Source organism: Lepisma saccharinum, chromosome 25 (assembly GCF_977018435.1).
Source record: "Lepisma saccharinum chromosome 25, izLepSacc3.1, whole genome shotgun sequence".
Lineage (NCBI taxonomy): Eukaryota > Metazoa > Arthropoda > Insecta > Zygentoma > Lepismatidae > Lepisma > Lepisma saccharinum.
The window spans coordinates 8,453,520-8,467,513 of NC_139253.1; the positions used below are offsets into that span (position 1 = coordinate 8,453,520).

The 13,994-nt window shown below is 38.1% G+C and overlaps 1 protein-coding gene across 3 annotated transcripts in view; it reads right to left on the minus strand.

The window, feature by feature from the left end:
* Nucleotides 1-725: 725 nt before the first annotated feature.
* The window catches only part of Gcn5 (Gcn5 acetyltransferase), a 74,151-nt gene continuing 60,882 nt past the window's right edge, over nucleotides 726-13,994 (minus strand). For all 3 annotated transcript variants that reach the window (XM_083111132.1, XM_083111134.1, XM_083111133.1), the window contains exons 11-16: nucleotides 13,768-13,973; nucleotides 12,517-12,737; nucleotides 11,838-11,998; nucleotides 10,543-10,767; nucleotides 4,807-4,897; nucleotides 726-2,593 (exon numbers count right to left, since the gene is read on the minus strand). In XM_083111132.1, the coding sequence (XP_082967258.1) occupies nucleotides 2,400-2,593; nucleotides 4,807-4,897; nucleotides 10,543-10,767; nucleotides 11,838-11,998; nucleotides 12,517-12,737; nucleotides 13,768-13,973 (1,098 nt within the window). In that variant the 3' untranslated portion in view covers nucleotides 726-2,399. The remainder of the gene's footprint in view (nucleotides 2,594-4,806; nucleotides 4,898-10,542; nucleotides 10,768-11,837; nucleotides 11,999-12,516; nucleotides 12,738-13,767; nucleotides 13,974-13,994) is intronic.

A 13,994-nucleotide genomic window follows, 5' to 3' on the forward strand; every position in this document is an offset into this window, starting at 1 on the left:
GTGGAATCTACCACCGCTGTTATCAGCTTTTATGTGTTAAACAAGCTGTTTGAAGACATGTTTTCATAAATTAGTTAAACTTGAAATCTATCCATTTTTTTTTTATTTTGTTTAATTTTCATATTGCAAAGGAAATCATATCTGAAAGTAATCATTATTTTTATTACTTGCTATGTTAATAAATATGCATTTCGAAACCGTGGTGTTACACATTCACCTAAATAATTTATCAGTGTAAAGAGATATAATAATTTGTGTGCTAATAACTGTCTTCTCTTCCAGGAGGGGGGGAATTCAGGTTCACACTGATCATAATTAATTATCCTCTTTAGAAATATACAGAAATCTTCATAGACTATCAATTTTAGAGTGATTTGCAAAAAATCGTTGGTATTGACAAGTTAATTAAAGAATAATTAAGGAATTGCACACGTGTGAGATATATATATAGGGTGTCCCAGATAGTAATGATAGATTAAAGTTAAGGTTCGGGTGGATTGGCAGGTTGTGTAAATTTCGCAATTAATACTTTAAATTTTGGAAAATATTCAGCGGTAGCTCACTTGTCATAGCTACCTATGCTACTGGCGAGGCGAATAGGGACGGGTTTGTCGGTTCGGTATTTAGTTGGAAGTTAAGGGGCAAGTTTGGGGAAACAGGTAGGGGTTCCTTATCGCGTTGTAGAGTATTGGATAAACCCTCCACAGTTAGTTCGTCTCAACATCTGCATCACACTCCCAGTAATGTTTTATTAGGTAAGACATTTATCGAACACACAACAGCTCGTGATTTTTTTACAGGGCAAATTATATGGATACCAAATGCAACCAATGAAAGCCTCTTTTTTGTGAATGCTCTGTTTGCAGTACTGATGCCAAAAAAATCTCAGGAAGGGGTTAGTGGGGGAGGGGGTTCTGAGTGGCAGGTTGAGATTACACAAAAATTCTCATAAGTTAATAAATATGTCTTTGCATATCAATAAGTTAAATGTTTTGTTTAAAGTTGGGGACTTTTCTGCCCCACCCTGGTGCCTCCTTATCATTGTCACTGTGTGCTTGAGGTGAAGTGTTCATAAAACAATATATATTGTGTGGTCCACATGATAAAAAAAAATCTTTGTTAAAACACACATGTACCTGACAGATTACATTTTCAATCTTTTTACAATCTGTCCATTGGCAGTTATGTGACAGACAACAAATACACCTCTTCCTGCATCCTTTTTAAAAATCTGTTCCATTTCTAGCCTGGTTTTTGATGAGCATGCAACTTCTTTTCCAAACTGGGTGGAGCAGGCAGGTAGGTAATTTCCAAAAAATTGACGATACATTTAGTGAGGCACATGTCTGTTTTATTGTGTGTTGTATGCTGAAATGTTGAAAAATAAATTTTGGTCGCTACAGCATGGTGGTTCCATTAATATTAATAGTGAATGTGTGAATTACTGACAACAGCAAAATAACATGTATTTTTTAAAATATTTAAAAAACACAAAAAGTTGGTACTTACGTTTTGTAAGTATGTTATTTACGAAACAATGTTTCGAGAATCTATTGTTCTCTTCTTCTCTCTTCTACCCGTAGCGAAATGACACGGGCCGGTTTTAACTGTTTTTAATTGTTCAATGTTGAAATATGTATTTTAGATTAAAAGGGTCTTTTAACTTCAGGGACTTTTAATATGTAACAGAATATTGAGGCAACATCAGTTTTAGGCATAGTTTCTAAATCCCAGTTTAACCCGTATCAAACCTACATCCTTATTCCTGGTTTATAAAATATCCTGACGTGGCTATGGAAAGTTTTTCGTAGTCGAAGTTTTAGGCCTGAAGAAGAGAACAGTAGATTCTCGAAACGTTGTTTTGTAAATAACATACTCACAAAACGTAAGTACCAACTTTTTTGTGTTTCTTAAATATTTTTAAAAATACATGTTACAATATTAATAGTTTTAATTCACAATTTGTATTTATGAAACTCGCAGAAGTATATTCTCATTCAAAGAAATACGGCAGAACTTTGATTTTATGTTTCGGGGGATCAATGTGAGAAAAACTTCAAATGGATGAACGTATAAAATACAGGAAAAGTTTATAGTTTTTGCACTATTGGAACCATAAATATATAATGCAGGTAAATGTAAACCCTGGAAACGCAAAATCAGAGTTCCACCGTAATGAGTATTTAGATGGGACCGGCTTTCTCAAACCCAATTCTCCTGCTTCTATTCTTCTTCCTCAATATCAACGTTCACATCACTAATCCCCTTCCCTCCCCCTTCTTTGCCTAGTTACCCTGTTTCTAGTTGCTTTCCAAGAGATCCACAACACTCAGGAGACTATCGGAGAGTTCGGTTCCTGATGAAGATGGCAGTGAGGTAGACTCAACGTTCCACAAAGATCACTTATCCCACAGACCCAGCTCCCTCATCCGCGACTGGAAATACTTCTCGAGGGCATTGGCACAGCGGTAGTACTCTGTATCGGGGCTATTGTACAGGCGGCAATTGGTGTAGATCCTCGTCATGTCGGCAATGAACAAGTGTTTGGTTATGTAGTAACGGCTTTTCAAGCGATCGCTCATTGTCTTGAGATCTGCAAAAAGTGACATAAAATACAGAAGGTAACTTCAGCTGTTAACCTATATCTGCCCACTGTCGACAAATGAAGACACGAAATTTGATGATTTTTTCCTTGTGTATCTTGAGGTATTAATTCACCATGATAATTTTGATGTGTGACTTGACAACTACTGCAGCGATCACCGCAACGTGACCTTGAGATTTGCTCCACATCGTTATTGTTCCCACTTCCTTGAATCATGTGCTATGGCTGCGGAGAAAAAGGTTGTATTTTCCTATTATTTATGGAACTTAATTATGCTATTTCCTTGTATGCTTACGTAACACATATTGGGTATACATACTGGGTGTATTGTTTTCTAGCATAGTCTGTAATGTCATTCATGTAAGCCTTCAAAATTCTGTGCCAACGTATGTCGACAGTGAGCATGACGGTGTTTTCATTCTCATCTGTGATACAATAGCTTTTTGCATACATTACTTGAGATTGACTGTAGAACAGGTTGCGACATATTGGAAGACACAGCCGACTTCCTGGATGCAATCATCTTTATTGAGCTGCCTGAGAATGTTGTTCTGAGTGAGGGTAACAGTGAAGATATAAACAAACTTCCGACAGGTGCTGCTTCAAATTATGGAAGATGGAATAGTTCAGTTGAGACAACATGGTGAACCAGATGATCCTAGAAGTGATGTTAGTGCTGTATCTATATCAGTTCCTGATGCAACTTAATTTGAAATTGGAATTTCTTAATGGAAACGACCGAAGCCCATATCAATAAGCTCAAATTCCAGAATGGGTATTGACAACAGTAACATAAACATTCAAAGCAAGACTGAAGTAAAAGTTACGCCACCAGGTCAAACAAAAAACTTCAAGTAATAGCAGAAGAATCTTGGATTCTTGTCTTAAGTCATGATGTGGCGAAAGCTTGAGTAAAAATAGCACATGCCAAAACTGGACCTGTATAATTCCTGCTACTCAGTGAAATGATGGCATCTCATTTAAGTTACACTTTATCTGCAAACACTTAATTTGTCAATGGAAAAAATGTGATTGAAAATAAGCTGATTTTCTTCAGCATGATTTTACACTAGTTTAATTATTTGAAATGTCTTTGGGTGATGAAGTCCTTGAATTTAAATTCAATCAACAATTCAGTATACTGTAGAAAAGAAACAAAAAATGTACTTACTGAAACTTTTATTTGAAACAATATTCCTTTCTGGATACACTGTACTTCCTAGAGCCAGAATGGTGAAGCTGAACAAGCTGAAGATATGCATCACCAAGGTGTTTCAAAAGCAATGTCAAGGAATGGCTAAGAAAAAATTATCCGAAACATACTGTGATAATTCAAAACTTGACAGCTTTGGAAGAATATGACCAGATTGGTCCGTGATAAATGAGCACTAGCTTCAGTTTTCTCCAGGTGATACATATATTTCGATTGATGAGTCAACTGTGCCATATCTTGGTAGACATAGTGCCAAGCATGGGAAACCCATTGGTTTTGGGTACAAATATGGGAATTATCAACGAATGCATCTGGGATATCTTGTTTAAGGAGAGCTTTATCAAGGTGCATTGACTGGAAATACAATGCCAGAACTGGGAGTAGAGGGCTATGTAGTCACCTTTCAGAAACTCCAAATACAAGCATCACAATGTTGTACTTTTACACTTCATGTCTCCGTTAACAAATCTACAGACATTTTTCTGGCATCTCAATGCCATATTCTATTGGCATTTTCTGGCATCTCAACATTTCTACACTCACAGCAACAAACCAATTTAACCAATGAAAGAACTTTCTCAGAAATACGGATCACTGCTCTTTCAACTAAGTTTTGTTGTTTTATTGTTATTTCTTACTGTACACGTTAAAGGAGTCGACGAAAAATATTAACCAGGAATATGATTATATATGATGAATACATATTTAAAGTATGCCATATTGAAATGACATATACACATGGACGTTATTATTTAGATTTAACATTCAATGGCTTCGGGGGCAAGCACAGTCAGTGGTTAATTCACAATCTCATCAGCAAAAGTTCTGGGTTTGTTGCCTCTTTGTCAATTTCACCTAATCATCATTCATCCTCATTGTTATGATTGGCCAAATGTGGCAGAAAGCAACATAAAATAACAAAAATACAAACCGAACTTAACATTCATATTAATGTGGATGAAAAGTGATATTTAATAGTTGTACTTACCCATTGGATACTTGATATGGTCATAGTAATCAGGCACTTCATTTTTATCCACTGGTTTTAAGAAAGGCCATGCTGCATTGTGAATCTTAACCTAAAACGAAAAGAACAAAACAGGGCCAGATTAAGGTGGGTGGTATTGATGCTGCAGCATTAGGCCCATTCCTGAAACAGGCCCAGATGAAAACAGACGACAATTTTCTGAAAGGTGAACAGTTTTCTTTTGCTACATTAACCTGAAAATAAATCGTAGAATGAAATTTGGAGCCCCAATTTCAGATGCCTAGACACAGCATTACTTATTATACAGTTACTATTATTCTTTGCGCTGTGACGTAACTATAACGTCGTTGTGTTTATTGTTCACCAAAGATTCCAAGTTAATGCTATCAATTTTACGTTAAACAGTTTACTTAGTAATTTAGCTGTGTTTTTTGCAATATCTTGGCGATTGTTGCCACTTCATTATTGTTCGGTAAGTGTAACGTAGTAAATTTTTCACCTTGAAAGTTAGTTGTACAGAAAAAATTGACGGTATTTCATTGTTAGGTTTTTACGTGACCTCACATTCTGATATTGGTCGTACTGTTTCGGGCATGCTCATTATGGCGTCTCAACTCAGTGGGTGGGATAAAGAGAAAAAGAAAAGGAAACAAGCAGCAGAACAAGAAAAGCTTTTGGCAAAAATTCCAAAATTGAGTTCATACTTCGGAGTACGAACATCTTCGTCTCGATCGACTGCGTCGGATGCAATTGCGAGTTCGAGTGCTCCTGAAGGCCAGGCCAAGCAAGATTGACCTGTTGAGGCAAGAGAGAATAAAGAGCGGGAAGGTTCAGGGGAGAGAGAAAAGGTGAAAGGAGATGCTATCGCTGAAGCACTAGCACCGACACTGGAGGATTTCACCAATGATTTGGGACCGTGGGATGAAATGAACAATGACACTCGAGAATATTGGGCCAAGAAAGGTCCAAAAGACTGCCAACACACTGAATCGAAGTTTGAAGAAAGTGCCAGACGATACCCAGGAGAGTCGTTCTAACGTCGATGCACAAAGACTTTCTTCGTGCGTACGCATCCACCCAATGGCTAAAAATCCTATAGACAATGGTTGTGATACTCGCCTTCGACAGGGAAGATGTTCTGTTTTGCATACAAATTGTTCGGCGGCAGTGCTGTTCAAGCGACCAAGTTGGTTTCTGGCAGTTTTGACAACTGGAGGGCAGGCGAATCCAGAATAAAAATGCATGAAAGCAGCGATTGTCATCGCGAGGCTATGTTGTCCTGTGACCCAACAGAGGGAAGCCGGTTGTGCTGACTACCTAGCCGCCAAACAGGTCGCGGAAGAGCGGTGTTACTGGCGCCAGATTGTGAAGTGGCTCATCGACACACTGATATTCCTAGCGGAGCATGGTCTTGCTATAAGGAGCATGGATGAGATCATAGGTTCCGCTCATAATGGTAACTACCTTGGCATCATTGAGCTGATGGCGAAGTATGATACTCTGCTGGCTAGCCATATTAGAAACTATGCCAACCACGGGAAAGGTCACGTTTCCTATTTGTCATCCACAATATGCGATGAATTGGTGAAGCTCATGGGACGAAAGGTGTAGGACACCATCCTGAAAGAAGCCAAGGAGGCGAAGAATTTCTCTGTCTCCATGGACTCGACACCTGACGTATCATACCTCGATCAGCTAACAATTGTTATCCGGTACGTTGTGCCCCATGGTCCAGTTGAACGGTTCTTGACATTCATGCCTATGATGAGACACATGGCGAAGCAGATGGCTAGCATACTTCTGAACTTTCTGAAGGAAAAAGGCTTGGATATTACTAACTGCAGAGGCCAGTCGTATGACAATGTGTCAAACATGTCAGGATGGTACAAAGGTGTACAGTCAATTGTGAAGCGAGATTGTAAATACACCGCTTTTATTCCATGCTTCAACCACAGCCTAAACCTGGTAGGATATCAGGCTGTTGAAAGCTGCAGTGGCTGTACCCAGTTTTTTTATTTTGTCAATGGACTATATGTTTTCCTGTCTGACTCAACATATCGCTGGCAGCAAGTAAAGAATCGCTGCAGGCTGACGCTCAAGGGTTTGCTTGGAACACGATGGTGTGAATGTGCAGATGCTGTCAAAGTGCTGATAGAAGCATTCAGGAAGTCCTGAAAGAGCTTTTACCAGATAAGGAGCAGAAGGCAGATACGAGACACAAGAGCGTGGGATTTTCAAGCAGGATGATCGAACTTGAGACAGCAGTTATGGCGACTGCCTGGAACGATATCCTTGGCCGTCTCAACAGTACGAGCATTAGCCTCCAAGATCCTACAGTCAGAATGAATACGGCAACTGGCTTGATGGCATCACTGGTCGACATGGTTCAGTTTGCACGGGATAGATTTGACGTGTATGAGCAGATGGCGACCGAGAAGGTTCAACACGGTAAATACAAAGATGAGCGGCGTCAAGGCCGTAAGCAAAAGCGAATGCCTGATGAAGGAGCTGCAAACGTAGCAGATCTCAGCCAAAGGGAAATGTTCAAAACTCAGACATATCTGGTCATGATCGACAGTCTGTTAGCTGAACTGGAAAAGTGGATGAAGGCATATGACAATATTTGTAAAACACTCGGATTTCTCTCGGAGCTAACGTCATTGAGCATTGAGCAGATCGAGGACAAAGCAAAGAATCTCGTTTCCTCGTATCCAGATGACTTGGAAGACACACTGGCGGCTGAGCTGGTACAGTTTGCTGCATTTATGCGCACTTAGAAACCGGTGACTGTGAATGAATCAGCAGAGCGTACCATGTACAGGCTTCTGTCATCGTTGATCTTTCTCAGACATTTCCAAACGTCGAGATTGCGTTGCACATCTATCTGTGCATGATGGTGTCCAATGCCTCTGGCGAACGGAGCTTCTCAAAGTTGGGAATAGTCAAAGGAGAGCTGCGGTTTTCAATGGGGCAGGAAAGGCTAAGCATGCTGGTGCTTATGAGCATTGAGCATGAGTTGCTGCACAGCCTTGACTTTACTGAAATGATCGAAAAACTTGCGCTTGCTAAGGCTTGAAAAACAGCAATATAAGTAAGCAGCACTAGCGCACCTCTCATTGTGAGGTGTGCTATTGTAATGTTGGCCTTTCAAAGTGAACGATGAACACACACTACAACTAAGGTCACCTTGGTACCAACATGAAATTAAAGTTATTCCTAACTTGCTTGGTACATGTCATTACTAGACTGAGCAACTCCAAGACAATGTGTGTTATATAAAGTTACCTCAAACCAGGGTGGATAAAAAAACTCAGTTTAACATGATTTGTATTTTGTATATTTTTATACACAAAATGTTTGCTATTGCCTATAAAAATTATTGAATTTTCAATGAACAGAAATGTAAGTGTGTTTACAGTGTACAGTACATATTACATTTCATTTTGTATGAGCTTCACACCATCACTACATATAGTTTGTTTGCTTTCCTTTTTTTTCCTTAGAGCCTAATAAACATCATTAATGTACATTCATCAAAAGTGATTCTGCTATCTACAAAACCCTTATTTACTGTACATTATTCTATAAAATTATTAATTTAAATAATTTAAATCAACCTGATTTAAATGAATCCACCTTGCCTCAAACTCATAAGCACAATTAGCTTACTGAAAAAAGTTTACCCTTTTGATTAGCTTACTCCAGTCAAGAACATTGAAACTTCAGAAAAATCTCAGGGCTTTCCGGATATAACTTTATTAACTCAACAGAGAAATATTTGTTTAATAATAATAATAACATATTATGCCACGCAGAGCATTATTACATTACTTTAGTATCATCTCATATACAAGTCCACTGCACACTGTTCACAGATTCTTATAAAGCACTATTCACTGAAATCCCTATATAAATCCAGTTTCATAACAACTTTTCTCTATAGTTTCTAGTTTCTAGTACATACGGTTATTTACATGTTAAAAATTTAATAAGAATTCAATGATCAGAATTGAATAAATGAATAATATTTAATAATATGACTATGTGTTTCTTAGACTGTAATGAATACTATAGACATAGTAAGGTAGATCTTTTTGTGCTTACCCTAGAACAGCCATGTCAAACTCAAATCGTACGAAGGGCCACATAATGATAATGTCAAAACTCTCCGGGCCACACATCTCGAACCCCAACCCCTGAAGTCCAAAACTACGATGTTCCAATGATTTCTCTTGCAGCATTGGTATACTGTATTATATGAATAAAATTCAGAGTCCTCCCTCTAAGTAATAAAAATGATGCAAAAACTAGAGAGAGGAATTCCCCTTCATTCCCCTTTACAGAACACCCTGTTTAGAATGAAATGATTACGAGATTTTATGTGTGTTGTGATGAAAAATAACTTAATTATAATCCTAAAAAGTTTTATTTTTATTGATATAAAATAAAACAAATATTTTTTCTTAGATAGTGGTACATTTGTTTCACATGTAAATTAGTTACAATTGTGCAAATGTTTTGGAAAAAAATCATTTATGTATAATTATACATTTTCTTTTCTCAGAGATGATTTTTTTAAATTTTATTTTTGGAACAAGCTTCGCAATGAACTCTTAATGCAGACAACAAATGCTTGTCAGTCATTCTTTGATCATTGGGCTGTTTTACTAATCTTCATACTGGAGAATAGTCGTTCGCTAAAATTCTAGCAGCAAAGTGGCTTATTCCAGGATACTGCAGTGAGAGATAAGTGGAAAATCTAGGAACAATCACCTCGTGATATTTTGCTTTCAATACTGAGTCGCATTGTAATCCAGTAAGTTATATTTGAAGGTTGGGACTTGCACACACACAGAATCAAAAGAAACGATAGCAATAAAAAAAAAAAAATATTGACCTTCACATTTTTCGTACTCGCACAGGGCTTAGGCAGCAAAAGGATTGTCTGAAAATTTCCCAGTCTTGTTCTTCAAGGTAAATTCTTCATCTATCAAGAAACTAACTCATTGGTGACAGAAAGTATGCACACTCCCCTCCCTCAGCTAGTAAGATATTTTTGTACCTCGGAACTAAGATGCCAATCAACTTGCTTACTCGACAACACACCTATCCTTAATGGAGTGCAAGTAGGGAAAATAAGTGAATCTGGTTAAGTTCCGGTGAGTCGAGGCTCTTTCACGAGAATAGAAAAAATGGAGAAAATTACACACGTATAACTCTTGCACTGCGATGAACACACTATACTGGTTATGTAGGTAATTTTGCAAAATACTGTATGGAATGGTAATTTTTTTAATGGTCAAAACATATATTTGACACCCCTCATACAAATAGGAACATCTTGATTAGTGAAGGACTTCTTCTTACAATGCCAAAAATGTTTTACATCAATTATTTATCATATTAAGTTTCATAGGAGTAATATTCTATGCTGAATATGAAAGAGTGACTCTCTACTTAATGCGAACTTTTGTCATCTTTTTCAACATCATTATTTGAAAAATTCATATATTTTAAATATTACGAATTTAATACTGAGTAGAAAAAAAATCCTTAATGACAGCTGTATGCAATCAATTGTTGACACTCATACCCTGAACCGAAGGGCCCGTGTTGGCTGTATCACCACCACTGGAAGCAAGTATATGTAATTGTTTACCACAAATTATATGTACTTTGTCTGAACACCTGTTGAATTCCACTGAAACAAAGGGGTAAAAAAAACTTGGGACTCACTTGGTTGAGAACTGTCTTGAGCATTCCATGCAGAACATCTGGGTCGGATGCCTCTTCAGTGTTCCTTGTTACTCGAGTGGTTCGAGCTGGAGGTCTCCATCCAGTCTCTCGAATTCCAGGTATGCTCTCTATTGGGATCACCCTCAGTCCTTCTCGGAAACACGTAAGACCTGCGTGGACTTTTTGGACCTCATTCTGCCTTTGCTCTATCAATTTCTTCAAGATCTATGAATATTCATACATACAAATTCAATTTTGTCCAATAAATAGAGAGAGAAACCCACTCATCCACATACAGGCTCAAAACATTGGGTAAGAGAATTCTAGTTTTTCTTTCTGCTAGCCTAGCACAAACAGAGTGGAACCCCAAAGTTATGTTTTTCAGGTTCCTGTGGCTCAAGAACTTAAAATGAAGGAAAATGTCAACTTCGGGAAAGAATTCCAACAGTTTATTGTATGAAAAAAAAGGTAAAAAGGTAAAGTGCTCCCCTGTGCTTAGCACCACGCCATGAAGGCGTATAGGGGGTGTGGGGGTAACGCCCCACACTTTCTTGATCCGGTCGTGAGTGGGGGTGATGTGATCAGCATCACGCCCCTGACCGCCTTTACCCCCCAGGGTTTCCCCCAGGTACCCATGTTATTCGACGCTGGGTGGGCGCCGGGGCCGCTTCCATCGTTAGAAAAGTTCCCGGATTTGAACCGGCCGGGGATCGAACCCGGGACCTTGAGCATGGTAGTCAGACGCGTTACCGACTGAGCCACCGCGGCCAACCACTGAGCCACACTGGAAAATTTAAGTGCAAAATAGGGGAAAATATAGAAGATACAGAAAAATAGGGTTTTACTGTACTCACAATGAACAAGCAGCAATGCAATGGAACTGCAATGATTATAAATATTTAGTAATTTGAACTGTTTTATAGGTTTCTGATTGTGTGACAATTTACAGTAACTATTTAACACAGTACTGCCTGAAGATGTTATACTTTATACTGTATCCAGTTCAAATTACTGACTGTACGAAACATGCTCATATCTGTAAACCTTGTTGTGGTTAGTCAAAAATGGCAGAAAAGCGATGCTAAATAACAAAAATCACATCAAAATCAAAAAAGTCAAAGTCATATCTGTAAACCACTACCCTACGTATATTTTTTCTTCTAATTTATGGTTGTGACAAGCAAGTTTTTTCTTTTTCTTTAATGTTATGAGCTTCACCAGATATTATTTGTAATTTGATCAATAGTGAGCAGCACTAATGCCAACTGTTTGAATGAATCGAAGATAATACCTACCTCCTTCTGCTTCCGCACCACTGCAGTGAACTCTGTGTACACAATGCGTGGGTTTAACTCACAATGCATTAGTGTTGCACCTTCATAGTCTTTGATGTAGCCAGAATACGCAGTCTTGGATAATTTAATATCTTTGCTAAAACCTTGCTTCTTGAAATATCCTGTAAAGAAGCGATGCATACATTAGGGATGGAACAGATTAATATCCTCTAGCAGTACGGATTCATGTAGACATATCGGTAGGAACTGAAGTTAAAGAAAGCAGGCTTGGCCAGGACTTGAACTCAGGGTTCCTGACATACCAGGTTTGAGTCCTAGTTGATGCTAGTTGAGCCGGAGCCCAAAGCATAACATCTTAATCCGCATGGCCACAGTGTGGAATCCTTTTTTTTAATTATAAACAATTCAAATTATTGAGTTTATAAATACATGAAAATTCTGAGTTTGCACATTTTTGTATATTTTTTATGAAAATCTCTGGATTTGCAGGTAAGTGGGAAACTTGTATTCTGTCACTTATGGATAAGTTCCATTAATTTGACACTACAATTGTGTGGTAAAATGTATTTAAAAATTCTCATTATTGCATTCATGGTGCTACATGTGACATGTACTCTTCAATCTAACTGCAAATGGTACGTGAAAAATTGATTTGAATACATTTCACAAATAAACTTACCTATCGCAAATTTATCAGCAAATGTTAGAAAGTGGAGTATATTGTGGCGTATGTGATAGTCTTTCAAGTGATTCATCAGGTGAGTTCCGTAGCCTTTCACTTGCTCGTTTGAAGTCACAGCACAGAATACAATTTCTGTAAATCCCTGAGTAAGAAACATCCGGAAGCAAATGCCACCTATTGGTTGTCCATCTTTAGTAAGAGCAAGCGTTTTATGTTTTCTGAAAACAGACAGAATAGCAGAATGGAAGTAACTAAAAAAAGGTTTCAATGCCATGATCCAAATAATACAAAGAATGCAATGTATTAATTAGTATTAATGCATAGTTCATATTAACAACCACAGATTTGAGCATGCAATGTTGACATTATCTATTGTCTAGTCTTTCTTTTACTTATACCTATTCTAATGTCACATTTCAGGAGAGCACCTCTTCTCCCATCTTCACATGAACAATTGGGTGGTGGTGATCAAATCTATGACATATCCTGTACACTAAGCAACTACTCCATGGTGCCACATAGGAATTTTATACTACCTTTAGCTCCATTTAAGTTACTATTTCCATTTTCCAAGGAGGGTGGACCCTATTCACTTGAATTCTACATTAGGATGTTATCAGGTGTCGGGCCATTGTTATGAAGGTTGCTGCTTTGATTTTCCACTTAGATGTTTGCCGACACCTGAATGCTAACATACAGGGACATTGGATTGAGCATACCGAAAACAACAATCTGAAAAATGCTGCTCTGGCCTCCACAATCACGAGATTTAACAATCTGCAACTTCTTTTCTTGGAGGTACATCAAGGATGAAGTGTATCTGCCCCATGCCGGTGCATTTGGACGAGCTGAAATAATTCATTTCCGAGGCTGTGAAGTCTATATTCGAGGATATGCTGGGATGCAGCTGGGCAAAAATGGACTACCGTTTGACATCTGCCACTTCTCCAATGGCATCCACATTGAACACTTGTAATGTACAGGTCAACTTGGATATTCAATGTGTCTTTTCTAGTAATTACAGTGGAGTTAGGTTTGGTCAGGCTTTACTTTTGCACCATCCATTTGTGAATCACCCTGTATTATTGCTGAAAAATTAAGCTGTGCAGTGTACTACAAGTTTTCCTTCCATGATGCAGTCTATCAAAAGTAAATTGTAGCCATTATAAATGAGTGGAAGAATTACAAAGCACAAAGTAAAACATTCTAAGACTTTTACTGTAAAACATATTAAAACACACAACTTACGGATCGAACACAAGACGTGTAATATACTCCTTTGGCATCCGAGGCAACTGATGGGAAAATACATTTTGAAGTTCAATAAGCCACAGCATTGTCTGCTTGCTTACAACCTGAGTTAAAGAATTTCCTACGACATGGAACTCAATCACGCCTCGGAGTTCTTCCTGCTTGGCAGCTTCATCTCTGGGTGCGTTTTCTGGGAAAATTGCCTGGAAGATACAAGAAAAAGC